Raw genomic sequence first — 22,546 nt, 5'->3', positions numbered from 1 at the left:
CTTAGTCACTTGGAGAAGTAAGAAGCAAAAAGTTGTGGCTAGATCAAGTGCTGAAGCAGAATTTAGGGGAATGGCTCAAGGAGTTTGTGAATTGCTCTGGTTACGGAGATTACTGAAGGATCTGGGAATGAAACCATTGAAAGCTACAAACTTGTACTGCGACAATAAATCAGCTATCGAGATAGCACATAACCCAGTACAACACGACCGTACCAAACATGTGGAAGTCGACCGACACTTCATCAAAGAGAAACTAGAAAGGGGTATAATCAAGTTTCCATTTGTAAACTCGGAAAACCAACTTGCTGACATCCTGACGAAGGCCGTATCAAGTAAAGTTTTCCATGACTCACTGGACAAGTTGGGCATGCGTGATATCTTTGCACCAACTTGAGGGGGAGTGTTAGTAAAGACAAAGACAAAACATAGACATCCCTAAATGGCTTGTCTACCACCTTGTTACTTTTCCTTGTTTTCATATTCCTTGTTTTAGGGATGGAAACTCTCCATGTTTCCCTCCATGTCTTGTGCATTGTTTGTAACTAATAATCACCTTGTATACTTGTATATCTAACACACTTCACCAAGTAAGAAATTTAATTGGCAGATTTGATTTCTCTGCAAAACCTATCTTGTTCTTCTTGTTATACATTCTCAACTCTCTCAATTACACTATATTTGGCAGACATGTAATACGGCACCTATTGATTTGTTAGAGACGGTCAATATAGCATTGGAAGTCATATTTATATACAATATAATGAAAAAGGAAAATAAGAAATTGACAAGTAGTCACGAACATATCCTAATTTCTGTTAGGGACATTTTCAAAGAATCTATCCTTCGAAACAGTTTATCGCCCGTTTTCTAGATGTGTCCGTCTCAATAGTTTACGCGCCATAAAAGAAAAAACAAAACTATTGAGATGCACATACAGGTGATAAAAGAAAATATTTTAAACAGTCATTTAGAAAAGGGAAATTTGTATAAATACAACCTGAACTTTTAGGCACGATTACCACCTGAACTTTTAATTTGTAATGTTAATTCTATTAAATTTTCCGTTAAATTTAAGGGCATTTATGTTAATTTCCTATAAATAAAAAACTTAAGGATATTTTTAAAATTCACAAAATTTTAAATTTTAAATTTTAAAAAACTTAACCTAATTATCCCACGACTTCCCCCACCCCTTCCCATACACCCCCTCTCCCAGTAGCCCCTCCCCCACTCTCTGCAACACTCTGCTCTCCACCAAATCCAATTTTTGTGTTTGTTAAAGAATTGATCCCAAAATTGATTTGGGGATCATAGAGGATTTAAGTGCTTGGTTATATTTATGCTTTTTAATTAACTTGGAGTTTGTTTTGGGTTGAATTGTTTTGGATACAAATTAAATGATAATAGACCATTGCAATTTGACATTAAGTGGAAGCTTCACTTTTCATTTCCATAAAGTTTAGAGATGGATTTGGATTAGTCTGTGCGTGAGGCTGCAGCTTTAGGAGATGTTAAAGACCATGGTCCTGATCCTGAACGAGAAGACCAGGAAAAGAAATCCGAAAAAAAACTGAAACGCTAATTGAGAAAACGAAATCCGAAAATCAAAACTAGAAAGAAATTAATGCACTGCTTATTAAAGACGCTACCGATTAGTTTCTAATGATAATTTTGTTGATGCTCAAAATGGTTGGGCCAAGATTGAGTCCAACTTAGTGATGAGGTGTGATGGATGATGGGTGAAGGTGTGGACCTTCAGCATATATATGAGGACTTGGCCAAGCGATAAATATACAAAAGGCAAGATATACGTGGTTCACCCTTAATGAATGGGCTACGAATTCACTCTAAAGATTTTGGATTGTTGGCTCAAAACAAAGGAAAGGATTCTGTCTCATGAAGTACACTTATTGAGCATGCACACGGTTAGTGCCTCATATGTAATGTAATTACAGAATCTTGTTTTGAAGCTGCTGTTTATAGGGAATATAGAAGCTTGTTTGTAGAATGATCTTTTTCTATCAAGAAAAGTGATTTAATTGTGATACTTTCATGTGCATGGCTATTAAAACCTGTATTCCCCAAGTATTATAAATGGTTTAGTAATGGACATCTTCTAATACCCTTGCTCTTTCTGTCAAGATGTTAGCACGTTTCTTTTTCATGTTCATAGGGACACTTATTTTCCTGTTGAATCTGCAGTCAATTAGTTTCTGCATAAATAGTTGATGTGAAGTTTTGCAAGATAGTCTTAGCAAAGAGCAGAGAGAAAGAGAGACCTTTCCAGTTAAGGGTGCGACAATATTGATAGTTCACAGACATTTGAACCACATTTGAGGAGCATTTGAATTTTTCGTTTCTGGAGAAAAATATCTTGTGAGATTATACTGCCCAGAACTGCATTTAGATCATTGTCATAATACTCCCCAAAGAAACTTGTGAGATTATACTGCCCAGAACTGCATTTAGATCATTGTCATAATACCCCCCAAAGAAATTTGTGAGATTATACTCCCCAAAAATATCTTGTGAGTTATTGCCAAAAAGAGAGACCTGTTCGGACGAAGCATTTAAATCATTGTCATAATACTCCCCAAAGAAACTTGTGAGATTAATTATACTGCCCAGAACTGCATTTTACCTGAGCAAGGCTAAAATCCTTTCCCCCCTGCTTTCCTCCCTTTCTCAGCTTTCCTCCCCGTCTTTTGTACTCATATGCTTCAATGAGCATCAGTGGGTATACAAAACAAGCTTTAGATGCAAGAAATATAGCTGCAACAATGATGTCCATACTGTTAGAAAATCCGGACATCCGGATAAGAGAAGAACTATGTAATATAGTATTTTACAGTAATATAGTACTGTGATTTATGACGCAAATTGCAAATTAATTAATAAGTAGAATACAAGATATGGGTTTGTCTCTTATCCATTACCTAGTGTAAGAAAACCCAGCACCATCTTCTTCAAATCTGACTCTTATGTGGATAGATTCTTTAAGAGGTCAAAAATTTACTTGACTGGTTCTAAGAGCATCCACAATGGGGGGGTGTATGTTAAATATACACCTCGAGTCACCGGAATCGTCTCCAATGGTGAGATGTAAATGGATGTAAATATACATCACCACCATGGAGATGTAAAATAAAATGTATATTTACATCCATTTTTACATCCCTTGCAGGCGGGACCCACCCGAGAAAAGAGAAGAAAAATGAAGAAAAGTCAACATAAAAGGCTGGGACCCACGGCTACACCCCCGAATTTACACCCCCCACTGGAGCAAAAAACATATTTACACCCCCCGGAGGTGTAAAGGGGATGTAAAAGTGGCTTTACACCCCCGAATTTACACCCCCCACTGTGGATGCTCTAACGACTGCAGCTGCTTTCTGTGTACTTTATTATATTCAAATTGAACTTTCTATTGAATATAATTCCCCACTCAGTCAAGATCACTGAAGATAGTACTTCATCAATAGAATTCAAAAGCGTTGTTATGATGATTCTTCAAGTTGTTTAATTTATAATGAGAGAGAGAGTTGGAAATTTGGAATGAGATAGTTTTGTGCTCATGTATATTGCTCTTGATCGCTTCAAAGAAAAGGACAAAAATAAAGCAATATTATATTATGTGTATAGCCCTTGGTCTGCTTTCAATTCAATCGCCCTAAAAGTCGCAGTAAATCATGAAGGGATTGGTTTGCTGATGAAGCTTGTGAAACCGACATGGTCCAAGGTTACCTTTCAATTCTAGTCAAAATTGACCTTGTTGACTGGTTTGTAAAATTGTATACTTTTAACATGAAATGCATGCGTCCACAAGTCCTATCATGCATGATGCATCTATGCCTAAAACATGGAAGATTGATTTGATGCTCGGGAATGAGGATGCATGGTTAAAGACAAATTAGAACACAAAATAATTGTTAAAGACCATGATCCTGATCCTGAACGAGAGACCAGGAAGGAGGGAAGGTTACTGAGAGAAGGGGCGGTGACAGGTTTTCTTTATTTTCTTTCCACTTCCAAATTCAAATTGGGTAGGCGGATGGAGATCTAATGTTTTGGTAATGAGAAAGCACCAATATATATAGGATTAGGGTTACAAGAGAAAGCACCAATATATATATCTGTATAAATTAATGGCTTGGTGTGGCAAAATAAAGCATCATGTTATTTTAGCTTGCCATGCATGATGCATCAATCAACAACACGTGAAATATTGAACGACTTTGGACATCTAGTCTATTATGGATTCATATCATCAGTACAGCCAAACCTTTTCAATCTTGTATATATTATCGGTAAAACTGCTTGCCGACCAATTACATATTCAGTTGCCTTTGCTAAATACCATCTTGTGAATGGAAATTATTGTCGCCTCGCCTGTATGGTGTTAATTTTGCTTTAGTGCTACTGGCTGGCTGTCCACTGTTTTTTTGTTTTGTTTTTTTTCAGACAAAGGCGACAGCATTTTATTGAGAATAGGAATGATACAAGTACAAAAAGACCAAGTTAAGTCCTAGAGGATTAGGCGAGTACCTCTACACCAAATGAACATTTGGTCTTTGAACTATATGCATGAACTCAATTCCAAAATTAAAATTAAAATAAGCTTTTATACTAAGAACAAAATATGCACTAACTCAATTCCAAATAAGTATGATATCGTTACATGAACACACTACGTACTAGAAGACTTGAGAAAGGCTCAATCAAGCATCTCAACCAAATGAGGTGCATGTCCGGTGATTACACAAAAAGAAAACAAAATGAAACAAATGACTAGTCTAAACAAAATATTAGACGCGCAACACTTCTATTAAACCTGCCACCAACATCTGTGTTGGCATACCAAACAAAATAGCTCCCTTCTGAAATTGTTCCAGACCAACTTGTTCCATTTGAGCTTCCAATTGAGGACTTACTTCACGTTCAAGATTTTCTATTCTCAGCTGCTCATAAAGTTCATCAACTGGCTTGTTAAAATGTACGAGTCTTACAGTGTATTCTTCTCCTTTCTTTACGACAACATTCTGCACATAATCTTCTGGAAATATTTCTCTGAATACTTTGTCCACATTCACATTATGTTCATGTGTATACTTGTAATGCTTAGTGGGAAAGAGAAAGAACAATGACTTACGAAGATAACTAGCTAAGGCATCGTAATGATCAGAAAGTGCTTCCAGAACCGATCGTCGATATACATCTATAGCGTCTGATTTGTTTACCTTAAACACGCGGAGATCTCCACCGCTCTTTCCATCAAAAAGGGTTGCAAATAATAAAGCCCTTGTCACATTTACTAACAATTCATGTGAACTCTGGACTACTGAGTTGCAATAATTGAAGTATTCATAAACCTTTTCCCTACCGCTTCCATTCGCAAATCCATTGCAAACTTCGGATTTGGTTTTGTAATGCACTCCATCACGGCTAATGTCATATATATAAGGAAGACCACTTGCGTCCCATCCAACCATAAGAATACAACCTTGAAATAAATATTGTGTACACCACTGTGATAAATACGGTGTCGAGCAAGTTTCCCACAAGCGAATATAGGTACGGGCTATTTGTGGTGCACAATGGATGCCATTATTAACTACTGTCTCACATGCACGTTCCATTACGCCATTCAAACTACTTAACATATTTTCACCATCCGCGGAATTTCCCGCCATAGTTGCAAGTACATTGCAACTCCCCATATAGAAAATTTTTTTTGCGTCATCTTTCATTATAAATCCTTCATTTCCAAGACTTGTAGCCCTCGTATCGACGGCAACATATATTGCATCACAGCAGCCTTCATTAGGGATTGCAACGATGTTTGTTGTTCCCCATCCCTGAATAAAAAATTTATTGAGTAAAAGAAATAAGAAAAAAATAGGAGAATATATATACTATTTGCAGGGATTTTTTATTTATTTATTTATTTATTGGTGTGGTCAATAACTGAAGCTAAGAAAGACGGCAAATAGTATATATATGTACATCAACTAGAACAACAACCAAAGGATAGTACAGATGAACATAAAACAGATGAATAAACCGATAGGTAGAAGAAACATAAAACATATGAATAAACCAAAGGAGAGTACATATTTGGGTTTTTCGTGTTATAATATTCATATGCTAAATTTAGATTGAATTCTCGTGCTATTGATTAGGATAGGAAATAATAAAATTTACTAAGTTGATGGCCTGGGAAGACGAAGGGATTGGAATTTATTTTTGATAAATTCTCTTATATGAGTTCACATAATTATAAGTTGGTTAACTAGATGGACAGATGACAAAAACATAGGCAGGGGACAGGGAGAGCACATAAAATTTGGCGACGCGTAAGCACATATGTAGATTTAATTGAACGTATTATAGAAAAAAGAATAGTGATAATGTCACAAACCTTGAAATCTTGGCTCGTTTTCTCCAAGTATACCTCAGCCATAATGCAGAACAAAACTTCAACTCGGCTAGAAACCACAATGTGTTGTTGAAAAATAAAGATAAGAGTCTTTTGTAAATTTGAAAAAGTTCAACAGCGTCAGCCATGCTTTTATAAGAGTTGAGTTGTTCTTTTAGGAAGTAAAAGAATCTTACTCTTTAAACTAAAACTTTCCATGCTTGAACCTCAAGAAATCAATAAACAGCTTACCCTTTTGTTGGTTGAAACAACAAAAGATTACTAAAACAATAGGCTCTAGTTGAGGAAACGAGAAATCCCAAACCAAATCAGAAAATCAAAACTAGAAATTAATTCCCTGCTTATTAAAGACGTCACCGATGCCTGCATTGGGGTCTACTAGTTTTTAATGATAATTTATTTTTCAATCAGGAAAAAAAATCTCCTCCAATATCTAATTCGACCACTTCTACCCTAGATGGACTGTATGCGAAAAAAATAGAGTATATATTTTCTGTCGTTTTTGCCATAAATGCCATCCTTTCATTTGGATTGGAAGTATGCAAGAGAATAGTCACAAAGTAGTACAATTTCGGAAGTGGGGCTCAATGAAATATCAATTAGCTCAAACTTGAAAAGAAAAGGAAAAGGAAAAGGAAAAGGAAACGTAAAACAAAGGAAAAACCACATTAATTTACTTCCTTTATTTGGGACTCAAAATCACCAAGGAAGATTCCTGCTCTATTTGAGAAGGGTTGAGGGTTTAGGGCTTAGGGAAAATCAAAACTAGAAATTAATGCCCTGCTTATTAAAGATGCGTGCATTGGGGTCTATTAGTTTTTAATGATAATTTATTATTCAATAAATGCTGAAATGGAGAAATATAATATTGATTAATATAATATGGTTTGGATTTTCGGGAAAAAAAAATCGTAAGGGACTCTAAAGGGTGTCTCATAAATAAAATTATTTGAGGGATCCCTCAATAAAAGGAAACTATATATATATATATATATGGTCTATTGAAAAAGGGTCGTGATCCACCCCACGCCAATATAAGAAGTAAGTACGAATCACCTTCTCTCTAGAATAAGTTTTTAAAAAATGCATAAGAAACTATAGAAATAGAGTGTGAGTTTAGGCAAATGGTCCAAATTCATGCTGCCAATGGAGATGACCAGTTCAGGTTGCGGAACTTAAACGGTCATATAGAAAAGGGAAATTTGCATAAATACCACTTGAACTTTTAGGCATGTGCACGATTACGACCTGAACTTTAAATTTTTACTGTTAATCACCTAAACTTTATAGAATGTTGCAATGTACCACCTATATTTAATTCTGTTAAATTTCCCATTAAGTTTAAGGGCATTTGGTTAATTTCCTATAACTAAAAAACTTAGGAACATTTTTAAAACTCATAAATTTATATATATAAAAACTTAACCTAATTATCCCACGACTTCCCCCACCCCTTCCAGCACCCCCACTGCCCAGTAGCCCCTCCCCCACTCTCTGCAACACTCTACTCTCCACCAAATCAAATTTTTTTTTTGTGTTTGTTGAAGAATTGATCCCAAAATTGATTTGGGGATCATAGAGGATTTAAGTGCTTGATTATATTTATGTTTTTTAATTAACTTGGAGTTTGTTTTGGGTTGAATTTTTTTAGATACAAATTAAATGATAGGACCATTGCAATTTGACATTAAGTGGAAGCTTCACTTTTATTTTTGATAAAGTTTAGAGATGGATTTGGATTAGTCTGTGCATGAGGCTGCAGCTTTAGGAGATGTTAAAGATCATGGTCCTGACCCTGAACGAGAAGACCAGGAAGGAGGCATGACGGTTAGTACTATCCTTTTCCTCTACATGGAAAAACCACATTAACTTCCTTTATTTGGGACTCAAAATCACCCAAAAAAACCTGAAACGCTACTCGAGGAAACGAAATCCGAAAATCAAACCTAGAAAGAAATTAATGCCCTGCTTATTAAAGACGCCACCAATTAGTTTTTAATGATAATTTATTATTCAATCGAGGCTCAAATGGTGAAAAATAATATTGATTAATATGGTGGGTTGAGAAAGACTTGTGGTGCACGCCCACGCCTATATAACAAGTAAGAATTCATCTCCCTTCTTTCATTCTCTCACAATTGAATTCACTAAAGCCAAACCAAACCACCCGTCGTTTTTTCTCTCACAGGTCACAATCGTAAAGCCAAACCCCAAGCTCTACACAACGCAGCCATGGACCACGTCTCATCTTTGGAGTGCCTGAAATTGGATTTCCATTGGAAGGTGCTCCCTAAGAACCGCGGTGGAAAGGACCTTTTATCAACAGATATGGTCCCCCTCAACTGCGATACGCCAATACTCGGTATGCTTTTGTGTATGAAAAATTATAGTTTTACCTTATGTCCTAGTGCTCCTATATGCTCTTGATTTTTGGTTTTTGTGTTTGTGAGGAAGATTATATGAAATTTGCTTGGGCTTTGTCTGGTATGGAAAAAACAAAGTGTTGTTTTAACTTTTACTTTTGTTGGTGTAATTAGAGGATATATATTGTGCAAACATTTTGAATTGGTTTTTGAAGATGATTTTTCCCAACCAAGTTATTGTGGTGTGTGCATGATTGATAGTCTATAGTTATTGATATAGTTATTTTTTGATTGGATCAATGTCATTCCTTCTAACTTCTTTGACATCATCACCCATTGTTTTCCTTTGTATTTTCATATTTAACAATTTAATTGCATGCAAACAGATAGCAAGGCTGAAGAACGAAAGGCTGCAAAACAATTCTTTGAAAAACCTTCGACGACGCCTCCTCCTAATGATCCATTTGGTATTCTTTTGTTTTGTTATTGTTTTTTTTAATACAAGCAATAGTCTAAACTGCAAGTTAGAGGTGAGTTTCTCACACACATGTTCATTCAAACTAGAGACTGTTGGTTTGAAAATTAAGCCCCTTTTTCTCTATACTAGATCCCATTGGCCTACTGATTTTAGAGACAAAAAGAAAAGAAAAAAAAACATACTAGATAGCCTCCTCCCTCCTCCCTCCTAATCGTATTGGTATGCTTTTGATTTTAGAGACAAAAAAAAAATTGCAACTTCTCTATTTTATGACATATAATATCCATGTATTTGTTGTTATTCTGTGTTATGTTGAAAATAGCTAGTATGGTAAAAAGATGATTTCTCTAGCTAAGTTATTTTGGTGTACGCATGATGCATAGCTTATATTTAATAGTATAGTTATTTGTTAATGGGATCATAGATGTCATTCCTTCTAACTTCTTTAACTCATCACCCTTTTTATTTTTTGTTGCAAACAGGTAGGAAGGTTGATGAACCAAAGGATAAGAGTTCTATTGGTATGCTTTTGAATTTTTTTTTTAATACAAGCGATAGTCTAAATTGCAAGTATACGTGGATTTCTCACACACATTATCAAGTAGTCTGCAAGTCAGGGTCAATTTCCACTATTCTAGACCTTGTTGTCTTAATGATTTTACAAACAAAAAGAAAGAAAAAAATTAGTCACCTTCATTCATTCACTATATTTTAAATAATAAATAATTATTTTTATTGCTTTTGTTGTATTTTTAACAATGGATCTACAAATTGCACACAGGTGAATGTTTGTATTGTTTAAAGGTGGGTGATCACATTTCACACTTTTGCCCTTACAAATCTGATGTCCCAAAGAACGCCATTGTTGGCAGTGGTTGTGTGGTCAATTGCAAGATTTGCGGCTGCCGCTTTAGAGGCTCATGTTGTGCCAAATGTGGCTCAAGCCTAGGACTTGCAATCCTCAAGGATTGTTCAATATGTGAGAAGATAGGTGAACACATGAGTTATGAGTGCCCGAGCCACGAGAAGAAATATTATCCTTCTGTTGTTTTTAAGTGCGACCCTTATACCGGTGGTTTTTCTTTCGAGTATGCTCCATTGAAAGAGTAGAGAATGGAGAGTTTTGAAAAAACTTTTATAGTTTAATATTATTTTTGGGAAGTAATTGAAGTTGGTCGCATGCCTTTGCTAATTCATGAAATTAAGCTGTAACAGATTTTGTTTGGATTGTTTGTAGACAGATCCAAATTCCAATGGATAATTACTGCCAAGTACTTATTTTTTATCTTTTTTAATGTTGGCAGCACGTATTTGAATGAGGATATATATCATAGTAAACGGGCTTACTGGCCTTTATTTTTGTTTTTAGAGTTTGTGAGGGAGATTATTTGGAATTTGCTTGGGCTTTGTGTGGTTTGGAGAAAAAGAAAGTGTTGTTTTTGTTCTACTTTTGTTGGTGTAATTGAGGCCAGTTAAAGCAATAGAGAAAGTTTTCTGTTTTGCTACACCATCCATCTCTGCATAAAACTGCCCGGGAGTCCCCAACATTTGCTACAATCAGCTTCTCTCCATTGATTAGTATTGCTGTAACAGCTGTTGATCCTCCTCTTGAACCAACTACCTTTTCCAAAATCTCATCATTTGAAGTTCTCTTGACTGCTTGTTTTGGGTTTGTCCAAAAATCAGGCTATTCATTGCATGTTGTCAAGAAGAAAATTCCGAGTTAAAAACATAACGGAGAACAAGAGCAAAAAGATTGAAAAAAAAATTGACAGAAACTTGCTGAGAGTTTGATAAAATCTTGTGTGACTTGAGGCATTGTTTACAGGAGTTGCAATCTTCATGATTCAGATTCATTGGGGCCTTTCTTGTACAGATATTTTTATGCAGACTTCATGATTGCGGCTCCTGGGTTAACTATGAAACTTTTTATCCGTCTAAATTTAAAGCTGTTGATGTAATTGAGACTTGTTTACCCAGCTCTGTCCTGCTTCACGTTTCCTATATGATCAAGGACGTGTAATTCTCATTTTTGGTTGGATCAATCATTTGATATTTGAAAGAAACTTCCCACGCTAAGGAATTGCCTCTGAGTTCATTTTGAAATAATACGTTGTTTCATTTTTATTTTCGTTTTCTTTTGAGGAATTGCACAATGAAAAGGAATCATCCGATGCCATATATGCAGAACGAAGCAGCACATCAAAGTACTATCAAAACGGAAAAAATAAATAAATAAATCCCTCAATTAGCATATTGTTGCTATGTACATCCCTAGAATGTCAAAAACATGGCAATGGCGACTTATGGCTGTACACAAATTGCCTGTCAACGATGTAACTCAAACGCCCAATAGATCCTGTCATATCGGTGTCAGAGTTTATCCGACATAATTGTTCACTGATTCCAGCTCACTTCATAAATTGGGAGAGGAAGGACATGCTTTGCACGCAGGAACGTTAGTGAGACAGCACGCTTCGCTTAGAGGATAAGTGTTATATGGGACTTGCTCTTGATATCTGCACCTGAAACCCAAACTTAACGAGCATAAACCTGAATTACTTACCTTACAAACAAAACGGAGATTTCAAACAGGTCTGTTACTGTAAAACCTAGCTACCATACCGTAACAAATTCTAGTAGGCAACAAAGCAGAAGTGCAAATACGAAATACGGAAACAAACTTCTGTAACAACTACTTTCTTTAAAAAGAAAAAGAAATGTAATCTTACTCCTATATGCTTAAATATCATATTTTGGATGCATGGGTAAATGGGACAGAGATTGGGGATTTTTACCCGCCGTTAACGGCGGTTAACATAAATTAAAAGTACGGTTCTGAGAGAGGAAGTCGAACCTGGTTCCGCAAGCTCATTGCAGTAGTCCAGCTCTGAGGATGTTGTAATGCTGTGGAACCATCACTGACGAAAGTTAATGTAGTTGGTTCTTCTCGTATGTTAGCTGTTACTGAGCGTGGTAATTCTCTCATGATCCATAGTACAAATGCTGAGGGTATTGATGAACCTGACAAAAACAATGTAAACATCATAAAACTCAAATAATATGATTATGAATCCCTGTAGATAAAAGAACAGGGTTCATTTAATTGCGAACAGGAAAAGAAAATTAGAATTACCTACCTACAAAATAATATAAAATCAGTAAAAGAGAAGTATAAACATCATTCAAACGCTGTTGATGCCAATGGTAAAGCATCTGCAAAACAGTATGGTGAAGTTTGAGAGATATATTAAACTGACTTGGATATGTGAATAAAGCAAAGATTATATGGCTAATAATTAAGTACATACAGGAATATCGGTTAATAGAGCCACGAAAGCGCTTGAGGTGAAACATAGAATGGAAACAACAGATAAACCTGCAACCTGTCAAGAAAAACATAAGAGCAAGTGATGGACTATAAAGCACGGATATCTGTTTGCCAAACAATACATTTTCTGAATGATCTGATACGTCAATGGACAGATGAATGAAATTATGTACAACATCAGATTATTGCAATCAATAAAATAAAAATAGATTATATTACAGCAATAGATTAAATACCTTCCACATCTCAGAAGAAGCTCTCTCAGATCTAACTTTTCTCATTCTCAAGCATAATAGGACTCCTGAAAACCAAAGACAACGCAAAAAGTAACTTCAAGAGATCGAATGATAAGTACATGGGGGAGTTTCACTTGAAAAATGCAAGAAAATACAAGTATGTGAAATGATAGTTACTCACCATAACATGCTAATGCTCCTCCTAATAATAGTATTGCTATTGCAAAGAGATCTATGTATACCTGCATGATGATAAAAGTCATTGCACCAAAGCTTAAATACTCATTAATTAGAAATAAGAATGAAGAAAAAAAGCTGCATATTTGGTTGACATTAATATTTGCTATATGCCCAAATAGGTTATTTGAAACCTCTAAATCAGCCTCAAGAAATAGCATTCATGTACATGAAAACAAGCAAGGTTTCCATACCCGAGCCACCACTGCAGAATCAATAGAATTTTTTCCCATCCCGATCCAGATTATCACTGCACACGCCACCATTATAACAAAAACTACCACGGTAACCTGGTAGACAACTAGGGAGTTAATCAACTTTAACATTATTTGCGGAATAGATGTCTTTTAAGGGAAAAAAAATACAATAATTATGAACTATATCTTATATCATATATGAGTAGACATTGAACAAAAAACTTTGAACTGTGGCAATACCAGAATTACAATTCTCTGGCGGCTTCCAATATGAACAAAACGCAGAGGAAAACAGTTTCTATGACTATCTGTTTCCAATGAATTCCGTTTGCTAAATGTCTTCTCCAACAAAGCTTCTTGAAAACTCCCTTCATCCTCCTCATCCTCATCATCTGCCTGATGGCACAGGTCAACCCTAAAGGTAAAATAAAACAATCTTTTCATTAAAATTATCAAGAAAGGCAATATCAACTTTTCATACATCGAATTGCACTCCAGATCTCTATTTTCAGATGGCTCATTAAAAAAACACACACACGATAGAGACATTAGTAATCAACACCAGATCCCCACTATAATAGAATGTCCTAGGAAAAAGAAAAAACAGGACAGGACAGGCACACCACAAGTCCATCAAAGCGACATCTTTTCAAAATCCATAAGCAATGGATTTCAAAAATCACTAACAAAATAGAAACAGCAAAAGTAATGAGTGATATCTTCTATATGGGAATTGATGATCCATAACTTAGAAATATATGGGAGCTACTTCTCAAGAAATGCTACTTTATTATCTATATACTTCTCAAGGAATCCTCATTTATTCAGCCTAACATCTACATTTCAGTTATCCTCGTCCTATGTACAATGTAACACCATTGGTCTTATAGCCGTATTGTACTGTTATACTTTTAACTTGAGAGGTATTCTATAGTCACGCAATACTCCCAATTCACTTTTCCACTTCATCCATCTTACTCTCTATGGGTAACATCCACCTGAATCTCTCTGTCTTTATGAATGGAAATAACATTGTTGCTTAACATAAAAGACAGGTCGGTGTATCCAAAATAAACAAAGAAATCTAAGATCACTACACCTCTTTCAAATTTTCATGAAATCATTTCGGAATTAAAAACAGAAAGGAAATAGAAAACTTACCAGAATGATAAAAGTAGAAGAAATGCAGCAAAAAACAGAATTTTGGGTAATGCTGCAAAGCAAAATTCTTAGTGTTCAGATGCTTTGGCCAAGTTCAGAAGATAGATATATACCCTTTATTTGAGACAGAAAGCATACCCATGAGGCTAAAACCACAAGAGTTAGACCAACATTGCCACCCCTTGCAAGCAGCAAAAAGAGTTAATACAAAATAAACTAAGCAACCTGTCATAGACAAGATCAAATAAATTAATTCAGTTTGGATCGAGGATGTAAATATATATGCTTGTCGAAATCACAAGTTAATGGTAAAAATTATTAGTGCAGTTGGTATCATCCATTATGTATGCAAATGGCTATTTTTGTGAGTCCAAACTCATGAAGAATTACATATGAGCACCAAAAAGCTGCTACAAAATTAGCTTTAGATATATAGAATTGCCACGAAAAGAGAGCCAAAATAGCAAGTCTCGTGATAAGCATCATACTTAAAGCAAAACATACTTGGAAGAGAATATCAGAACTCGGATAAAGAATAGAAGGGAATAGCATATTGGGAATTGTAGATTCTTACCCAAATTAGAAGAGCCAATCAACAGATGAAAAACCTGCAGTGAAGCATTACAATGACAGCATGCTTTAGTGAGCTTCCATTTCAATTAATTGTCCATCAGCGCATAAGTGAATATGGATTCAACCAAAACTAAAGCAGGGTGCATTAAAAGCCATCATGCACATGTATGATGTACCCATTCATCATTTTCCTCCCAATCTATCCATCTCTTCTATGTGAGAGACTTAAGCATAAGTTATTTGCTCTTCTGGTGGCTAATTTAATTTTCTTACCAAGTCCTTAGGAACGATTGCTATAGATAAAACTTTATATGAGACCCAACCTAAGGTGCTGCTGATTCTAAGACTCTAAATGTATTCGAGTACAGCATAATTTTATTTAACAGTCACTCAAAATTCTTCACATTAGGACAGATTTCTAGGAAGCCTTATGATGTCAAACTACTTAACAGAAAAAGATCAAGGACAGCAAACTCAGTCCATCCATTAACCAGTCAACCAGATCCAGAACAACTAGGTTAATACAGCCAGCTAACAATATCTTCTAAACATTACATACATCATGCACCCACACACACACACACAACCATACATACATATATACATATGTGTGCGTTGGTATGTATCTACATGCGTGTATATGCATGTGTTTATGTACATACCCACATATATATAGACAAAAACACAGACAAACACAAGAAGAAAAACAAATAAAATCTGAATTTGAATAAGGAATAATAAAGCATGACTCATCACTTACTTTTTGGCGAGTCCAGCCAAGTTGTGAATTCCTTGAGTGAATCCTGATTAACTGAAATAGTAAGTAAGAAAAAACCTCAGAGTCATTTTAAGAAAAGAACTTCATAGACATCAATCATGGTTCACCAGTTTTCCAAGGTTGATGTCTCATCAAAGTACACACAAACATAAGAACGAATCTTGAGGATAATAAGTTACTTCCCTAAGTCGAACTAAAACCTAAGAAACAAACAGGGCCACTGCCCGCTCTCAACCAGACCTTCTTTCTAACAAATATAGTTTCCGGTTGGTCTAAAATCAAGACATTCACAAACATATGACACAGTCCAGCTCAGGAGTATTAAGCTTCCCGATTGTACCAACATAGATTAACTGTTCATTAAAATGGAATAGTCCAACTGTTTCATTGTTCTCACTTCAATGCCAATCCTATAACTATATTAGATGGCGCTTAAACTAGCATAAGACAGTACCTTTCCATAAGCTCAGTATTAACTACGCAAAACAGAATCCAATTAACAGACCAACAATAAAATCAAATGAGAAGTAAAATTCTCAAAAACTCAGAAACATTCCAAATATATAAAAATAAAAAAAGCCCATATCCAAAACATTCAAGCCCACAAAGTGCAACCAATCCCATTGCTCAAGCTTCATACTTTAGCACATTGGCCATCTTTCCCACGATATTATCATACCAAACAAAACGAGATACTAACTTTCCAAAAAACCCAATTCGAAAATGCAAGAGCACACAAAACTGAGCACAAGAATCAAATAAAAAACAGCAGCAGAAACAAACCTGACAAAATGCAAGAACAGCTATAATGCCATCAACGAGAGCAAGACCCACATTCACACCCACCAAGACCCTTGGAAAGCAAGAGCCTTCTCTCAATTCAAACATCCTCCAAAGGCTCTTAACTCTCTGTGTCTGTGTGTTTCTCTCTCTCTCTCTCTCTCTCTGTCTCTCTCTCCTCAATAACCCACCTTTTCTCTCTCTCTAAACAAAATTACAAAAGAGACAAAACAAAGAGCTTGTCAAGCAAAAGCTTTTGGTCTGGAACTGAGAAGAAGCGTACGGACGGAGAATATGACCCTTCTCCTTGATGGTATCTTTCATGACAGATCTGTGTGCTGTTTGGTTGATTTTTTTTTTGCGATTTTGCTCCACAACCAAACACAACCTTCGAATTTCACTTCACAGAGGAAAATCAAGGTGGCATCTGGGGTAACTACCTCAAAAAACCGAGGGTAAATTCGTAATTTGGACGGATACTGTCTTTTGTCTGATTCCTGCACGCGGGTGGCTTTGATTCTACCATGAATATCAAAATCGAATAAATCATCTCTTTTTGACCCAACGGGTTTGACTTGGTACAAATCATAATCATTTAGCCAATAAGCTCCTCAGCCCCAAGCCCTGAGCCAATAGGATTCTACTATTTTGTCTTCTATTTACTTTTAAAAAATAATTTTTGGTGGACTGTTAATTACTTTATTTATTTATTTATTTTATTTATATTAGTATGGTAAAGTTTCAGAAATTTGGCTCTAGTCTCTCTGTCTTTCCTCTTTTTCTTAAAAATAGTTTTTTTGTGGAATGTTAATTACTTTTTTGTTAATTCTTTTTTTTGTTTATGTTGGTGTGTGAGAGGAAGTTTCATTAAATTTATTTTACACATTTGATGTGATGTGACAGTATGCAAAATCTATGTCCTAAATGTTAGAGCAAGTAAGCTGGGGATTTGGATACTTGATATGATACTTCCCACTTGAATTTTAAATGAAGAAACTATGTGGGTAAAGCAAGACTTTATATTCTTTTGAAAATCCCATTTTCTTTTAAGTGTTGGGCTGAAGTCCAATAAACTATCAAATTTGGGCCTACATTGAGGCTCATTTGTTTCCAAATAATATGAAATGACGAGTCATTTTATAGTGAGTGCCTTATATATGGCCCTCCTTTAAGGGGTGTCATATTTCTTAATCGTTGAATCAGGTTAATCAATTTGATCCAACGGCTAACTAATTTGATCCAATAGCTAAAAAATAGTGCTTCACCTAAGGGCCATATATAAAGCCCTCACTATAGAATTCTTGATAAATTGACATAATATGTTTACACATATAACAAGAGCTAATTAATTGAATTTGGTGAATCTCGTATGATTGTAGAAAGTGTATGCACACTATATATTATGTTCATATCATTTGTAAGCAAAGAAAAAGTGTCATGTTTTAATGAAGTAGCTTTAATTAACTTCAATTTAAAGGTGCAGTGCAGGCACATATAACGTAACGTAACGTACATAATTTTCATGTATGTATCTTTTGTAGAGACAAAAAGTTCCAACTTATAACATAACAATTAATTTGTTAACGATCAACTAAAAAGTATGTGCATATTATGCTCGGATTTAAGAAAAAAATCTGGCTTGCACCAAACATATATACGTGATCAAACAAAACATTAGTTTATGATGAAAGCAATATATCAACATACTAAACATTTTAAACTTTAGATAAGAAAGCCTCAACAGAAATATGGTGAACAATACCAAGCTGAAGTTATTAATCTTAGAAAGAGATGCTTGTGATGTAATGGTGCCAATGACATCCATGGGCCGATGGGCGCCAACACAACAAATTCGTCAAAGACTCAAAAATGAGGGCATAAAAGACAATTAAGATATGGCAAAATAATGTTTTTTAGGAAAAATGAATGCTAATATATGACTAATTATATTTAAAGAGTGTAAAATATCCATGGAGAGAGGACAACTTGGAAACATATCTACCTGCATTAATTTAGCAAAGATGCAGTTTCTATTCCTATATAAACACATCAAATAATGAAAGGAAAAACAAACCAACAATTCTTCATTATTTCCAAATTCCTTATTTTCCTTTGAAGGAGACCAAAAAAAATGGCCAGTGAGGGAAAGAAAACAAGAGGAAGGCAAAGGATAGAGATGAAGAGGATTGAAAAGGAAGACGATCTTCTCGTTTCTTTCTCAAAACGAAGATCTGGGATATCCAAGAAAGCTAGCGATATGGTAACACTATGTGGTGGGGAGGTGGCCATTGTGATTTTCTCACCTTCTGGTAAGCCTTTCTCATTTGGTCACCCGTCCGTTGACGTTGTTATCAATCGATTTTTAAATCGAAATCCATTGGAAAACAACGAGTACACTCACCAAATTATGGAGGTTCACCGAAAGATGAGAATTGCGGATCTCATCCAACTTTTTAATGAGCTTCTAATCCAATTAGAGGCTCTGAAGGAGCGACACAAGTCGCTCGAAAAGATATCTAAGACATGGGGAAAAAATCAAGAGTTTTGGTGGAATGCATCTCTTGATGAGCTTGATGTGAATGAGCTTAAACAAACATATGCTTCAATGGCAGAACTACACATGACTATCACCAACCATCTTAAGGAGAGGAGAAATGCTTTTGGTGCCTCCTCTTCTTCTGCCCAACAAACCAATCCCAACTTTGATAATAATCCAAGTGGGCTTGGTTCTTATGCATTTCCTCCGGGCTATGGCCATTAATCTTGAAAAACCTCAGAGCTAGAGTTTTCCAAAGTAGGATGGATTATGTAATAACAATACACACAGTGGGTTAGTTTTATTAATTAGCAATATCAATTGTTCCGCCTATGCAACACATTCAAAATGTGAATCAAGATTTCTGTTCAATTATAACTGTTACTTGCATTTTTGTTCGAATTGATATATTTTAATATGTAACTACTTGAACTTCACTCAAACAAATTAACGACCAATAAAAATGTATTGATTTTTTTTATTTTTTATTTTATAGTACAAGCGATAGTTTAAAAACTAAAAGGGATGATGATTTATTACACACACACAACTAAAATGTAATGAGAATTCGAACCTAAGACCTCTTGTATTGATTATTACAATTAGATTATACACACAAGTACGATGGTAATTGACCTCATGGTCCGAATAATGCCGGCCAAAACTCACCATATCAAAACCCTTTTTGGCCCAAAGACATAAGTGGGTTGGCCAATGCTCAATTTTGTATTGGATCAAAGGCTTTATCCAGAAGTAAAAAAACCCTTGGAACAAAGGGTTTAAATTCAAGCTCGGTTAACTTCCCAACCCATCTAAACATACCCGATATATTTTATATTGAGCGGGCTGCCTAACCTGATCAAGCTCGAAGAAATATGACCGGTGTAGATAGGCTTGGGCCAAAATTTAAGGTCGAGCCATTGCCGAACCCTAGTACCCACCTCCATGAGTATCACCACCACTACTACTACGACCACATGTCTAAGTTCTGACACACTAAGAATCCAATGTTCAATGAGTACTCATTGTAATAAATTTTTACATAAAAAATGTCAAGTATACTTGTGTTGTTTATTCATAGATATAAAAGCTAAATATAGCATAGCAATTACACAATGCCTTATTTCCATATAGTAAACTTTTTTATAATAAAAAAAAAAATCAAATATGTGATAACACATGAAACTAGAGAGATAGTTGGTATTCATGCATATTATTAGACCACTGAGATATATACATTCTCCTTTTTTTATTTTTTTATTTTAAGGGGAATGAAGTTTCAAACTTGAGATCTCGTCTAGCAAAGTGAAGAAAAATATCACTCAATCAAGTACTTAGGGCTCATTTGGGAGTATTTTGGATATGCCAATAATCACTTTTCCATATAATCACTTTAAGTGAGTTTATTGAGAAACAATTTTATGGAAAAACACATGGGAGGTGTTTCTCCCCATAATCACTTAAAATCACTAAAAGTGATTTTTTGGAGAAGCACGTGGAATGTGCTTCTTCCTAGAAGTGATTTTGGCATATTCAGAATCACACCCAAACGAGCCCCTAGTTAGTTGAAAGAAATCCATTAAAAAATGACAAAAACTAAATCACATTTAAGGAAAATAGCATATAAGGATATAATTTTTTTGGTAATTAAAAATGGTACCTTAATATGCAATTGGTAACCATATTCATTGGACTTTTCTCTTGCCAATTTAGGGGGCCATGCATTATCACACTATCCCTGGACCTAACAGATTTAGTACAATTTAGGGGTCATTATATAATTGATACAAATCACATCCCATTTTCTTTATTACTACCATTTATTTAAAGTATATCACATTAGTCAAAGTATCACAAACCATGGGGTCCTCCTGCTCTTGCTCTCAGACAAAGCCCGTTGAATCAAATGAGCAAGAATTGGATAGCTACAAAATGAGGACTTACCTAATAGGTAATCCAAACAAGTTTTGCCTCATTCAATTTCAAAATCTGGGATGCAACAATTGGCATTGAATGATGCCAACCCAAAAGTGTTAAACTTTAATGCATTTGGTAGTAGTCAAACATAAAAGGAAAGAGAATTAAAAGCTTTCCATAAAAGCAAATTGCACATAGAATTAAGGGCTACAATCCAATATTAGAAACATTGAACCTTTATATGGGGTCAAGAAATCTCAAGCCCTATATATGTACTCCTTAACTTCCCCCGACAATCCCATAAACTTTCCAATCAAAAAATCACCATGGGGAGGAGGAAAATTGAGATGAAAATGGTGAAAGATAGCAGCTCTAGGCAGGTGACCTTCTCCAAGAGAAGGACTGGTCTGTTTAAGAAAGCAAATGAGCTTGCTACTCTGTGTGGTGCTGAGATTGGTGTCATTGTTTTCTCCCCTGGAGGCAAGCCCTTCTCATTTGGGCACCCAGATGTGGAGTCAATTGCTGACAGGTTTCTAAATCAGGAGGGCTCAAAATCAAAAGCTGGTTCTTCAAATTCAAAGAATGATGAAACAGTGGAGAGGCTTAGCCAACAACTTGATGACCTGAACAAGAAGTTGGAGGCTGAGAAGAAAAGGGGACATATGCTTGACAAGGCAATACTGAAAGCAAAGGGTTTGCCCCTCAAGAGCAAAGCACCAAATGTTCATGAGCTGAGCCAGGCAGATCTTCAAAAAATGAAGGAGTCTCTGGAACAGCTGCGCGAGAAGGTGAAAGCCAGGGCCTGTGAGATGGAGGCGTCATCTTCATTGCTGCTCCTGGCAAACGAGCCTGATATAGAGACTGATAGGACTGTTGCTAAAAATGAGTGAGAGACCTTATTTGATTCATTTTGTTAGGGCTACCATGAATGTCTCTCTTTCTGCTAATGATATGTTGGTGTTAGGTAGATTTGGTTGTTCCTGAGGTAGATTTTCCTAATATGTGTAATGGGTTGAAAGATGAACTTATGTTTGTTGGTATAGAAATGTTGCGTATGTTCTTAGATGTACTAAGGTCAATCGTCTATGTGCGTGTGGGTTACTACCTATAGCATTCTTTGTCTATTAATTGTTTCCTCCACAATCATATACATGTTGCACAACGCCACAATTATGTGTGAGATGCATACATAACTTTGAGGGCACATGTGCACATAATTACGCGATGTCACGTGATGCGTGCTATATATGGTGTATACGTTAAGGTTGCGTGTATATAAATTTTACTTCTAATGGGGATTAATGGCCGTAAGCAATTTTAGTAATGTACATCTGGATAAGAATATTATTGGTTTTACGTAAGTTATTGAAGATAATTTGATGTCAATTTGTTACCAAACATAGCCCAATCCCCCGCTTAAAATAATGTAATTTGGACAACTTGAACAACTCAAAAAACATGACTTTGAGCAAATATTAGCAAACCCTTTACATGTTTTTGATGCTACACATATTTTTTTATTC

At 35.5% G+C, this 22,546-nt stretch overlaps 3 protein-coding genes and 1 pseudogene across 5 annotated transcripts; 3 read left to right on the top strand and 1 right to left on the bottom strand.

The window, feature by feature from the left end:
- Positions 1-8,593: 8,593 nt before the first annotated feature.
- LOC110774084 (uncharacterized) lies at positions 8,594-10,682 on the top strand. Its single transcript, XM_021978613.2, has 4 exons — positions 8,594-8,798; positions 9,186-9,266; positions 9,760-9,798; positions 10,059-10,682. The coding sequence occupies exons 1-4, from the start codon at positions 8,669-8,671 to the stop codon at positions 10,385-10,387; spliced, it is 579 nt and encodes a 192-aa protein (XP_021834305.2). The 5' UTR covers positions 8,594-8,668; the 3' UTR covers positions 10,388-10,682.
- An 803-nt stretch (positions 10,683-11,485) lies between these two features.
- On the bottom strand, positions 11,486-17,026 carry LOC110773978 (tobamovirus multiplication protein 1-like). Of its 3 annotated transcripts, none has more exons than XM_088251318.1 (13): positions 16,574-17,026; positions 15,773-15,823; positions 15,014-15,047; positions 14,578-14,664; positions 14,440-14,491; positions 13,519-13,693; positions 13,276-13,371; positions 13,026-13,086; positions 12,845-12,909; positions 12,589-12,663; positions 12,418-12,493; positions 12,135-12,301; positions 11,486-11,796 (listed from the first exon to the last, which is right to left on the bottom strand). In XM_088251318.1, exons 1-13 carry the CDS (start codon positions 16,676-16,678, stop codon positions 11,773-11,775), a joined length of 1,068 nt encoding a protein of 355 aa, XP_088107444.1. In that variant the 5' UTR covers positions 16,679-17,026; the 3' UTR covers positions 11,486-11,772. The 3 variants fall into 3 exon arrangements, with proteins under 3 accessions (XP_088107444.1, XP_021834181.2, XP_021834182.2); XM_021978489.2 differs by having other exon boundaries at positions 11,486-11,814; positions 16,574-17,024; XM_021978490.2 differs by having other exon boundaries at positions 11,486-11,802; positions 16,574-17,020.
- Positions 17,027-18,701: 1,675 nt separating this feature from the next.
- Positions 18,702-19,331, top strand: LOC110774007 (agamous-like MADS-box protein AGL62 pseudogene; annotated as a pseudogene).
- Positions 19,332-21,238: 1,907 nt separating this feature from the next.
- Positions 21,239-22,288, top strand: AGL29 (AGAMOUS-like 29). Its single transcript, XM_021978594.2, has one exon. The coding sequence runs from the start codon at positions 21,350-21,352 to the stop codon at positions 21,911-21,913; it is 564 nt and encodes a 187-aa protein (XP_021834286.2). The 5' UTR covers positions 21,239-21,349; the 3' UTR covers positions 21,914-22,288.
- Positions 22,289-22,546: the final 258 nt, after the last annotated feature.

The sequence above is a fragment of the Prunus avium genome, chromosome 4 (genome assembly GCF_965620075.1).
Source record: "Prunus avium chromosome 4, drPruAviu1.hap1.1, whole genome shotgun sequence".
Taxonomy (NCBI): Eukaryota; Viridiplantae; Streptophyta; class Magnoliopsida; order Rosales; family Rosaceae; genus Prunus; species Prunus avium.
This window is presented reverse-complemented; position numbering and strand designations above follow the sequence as displayed.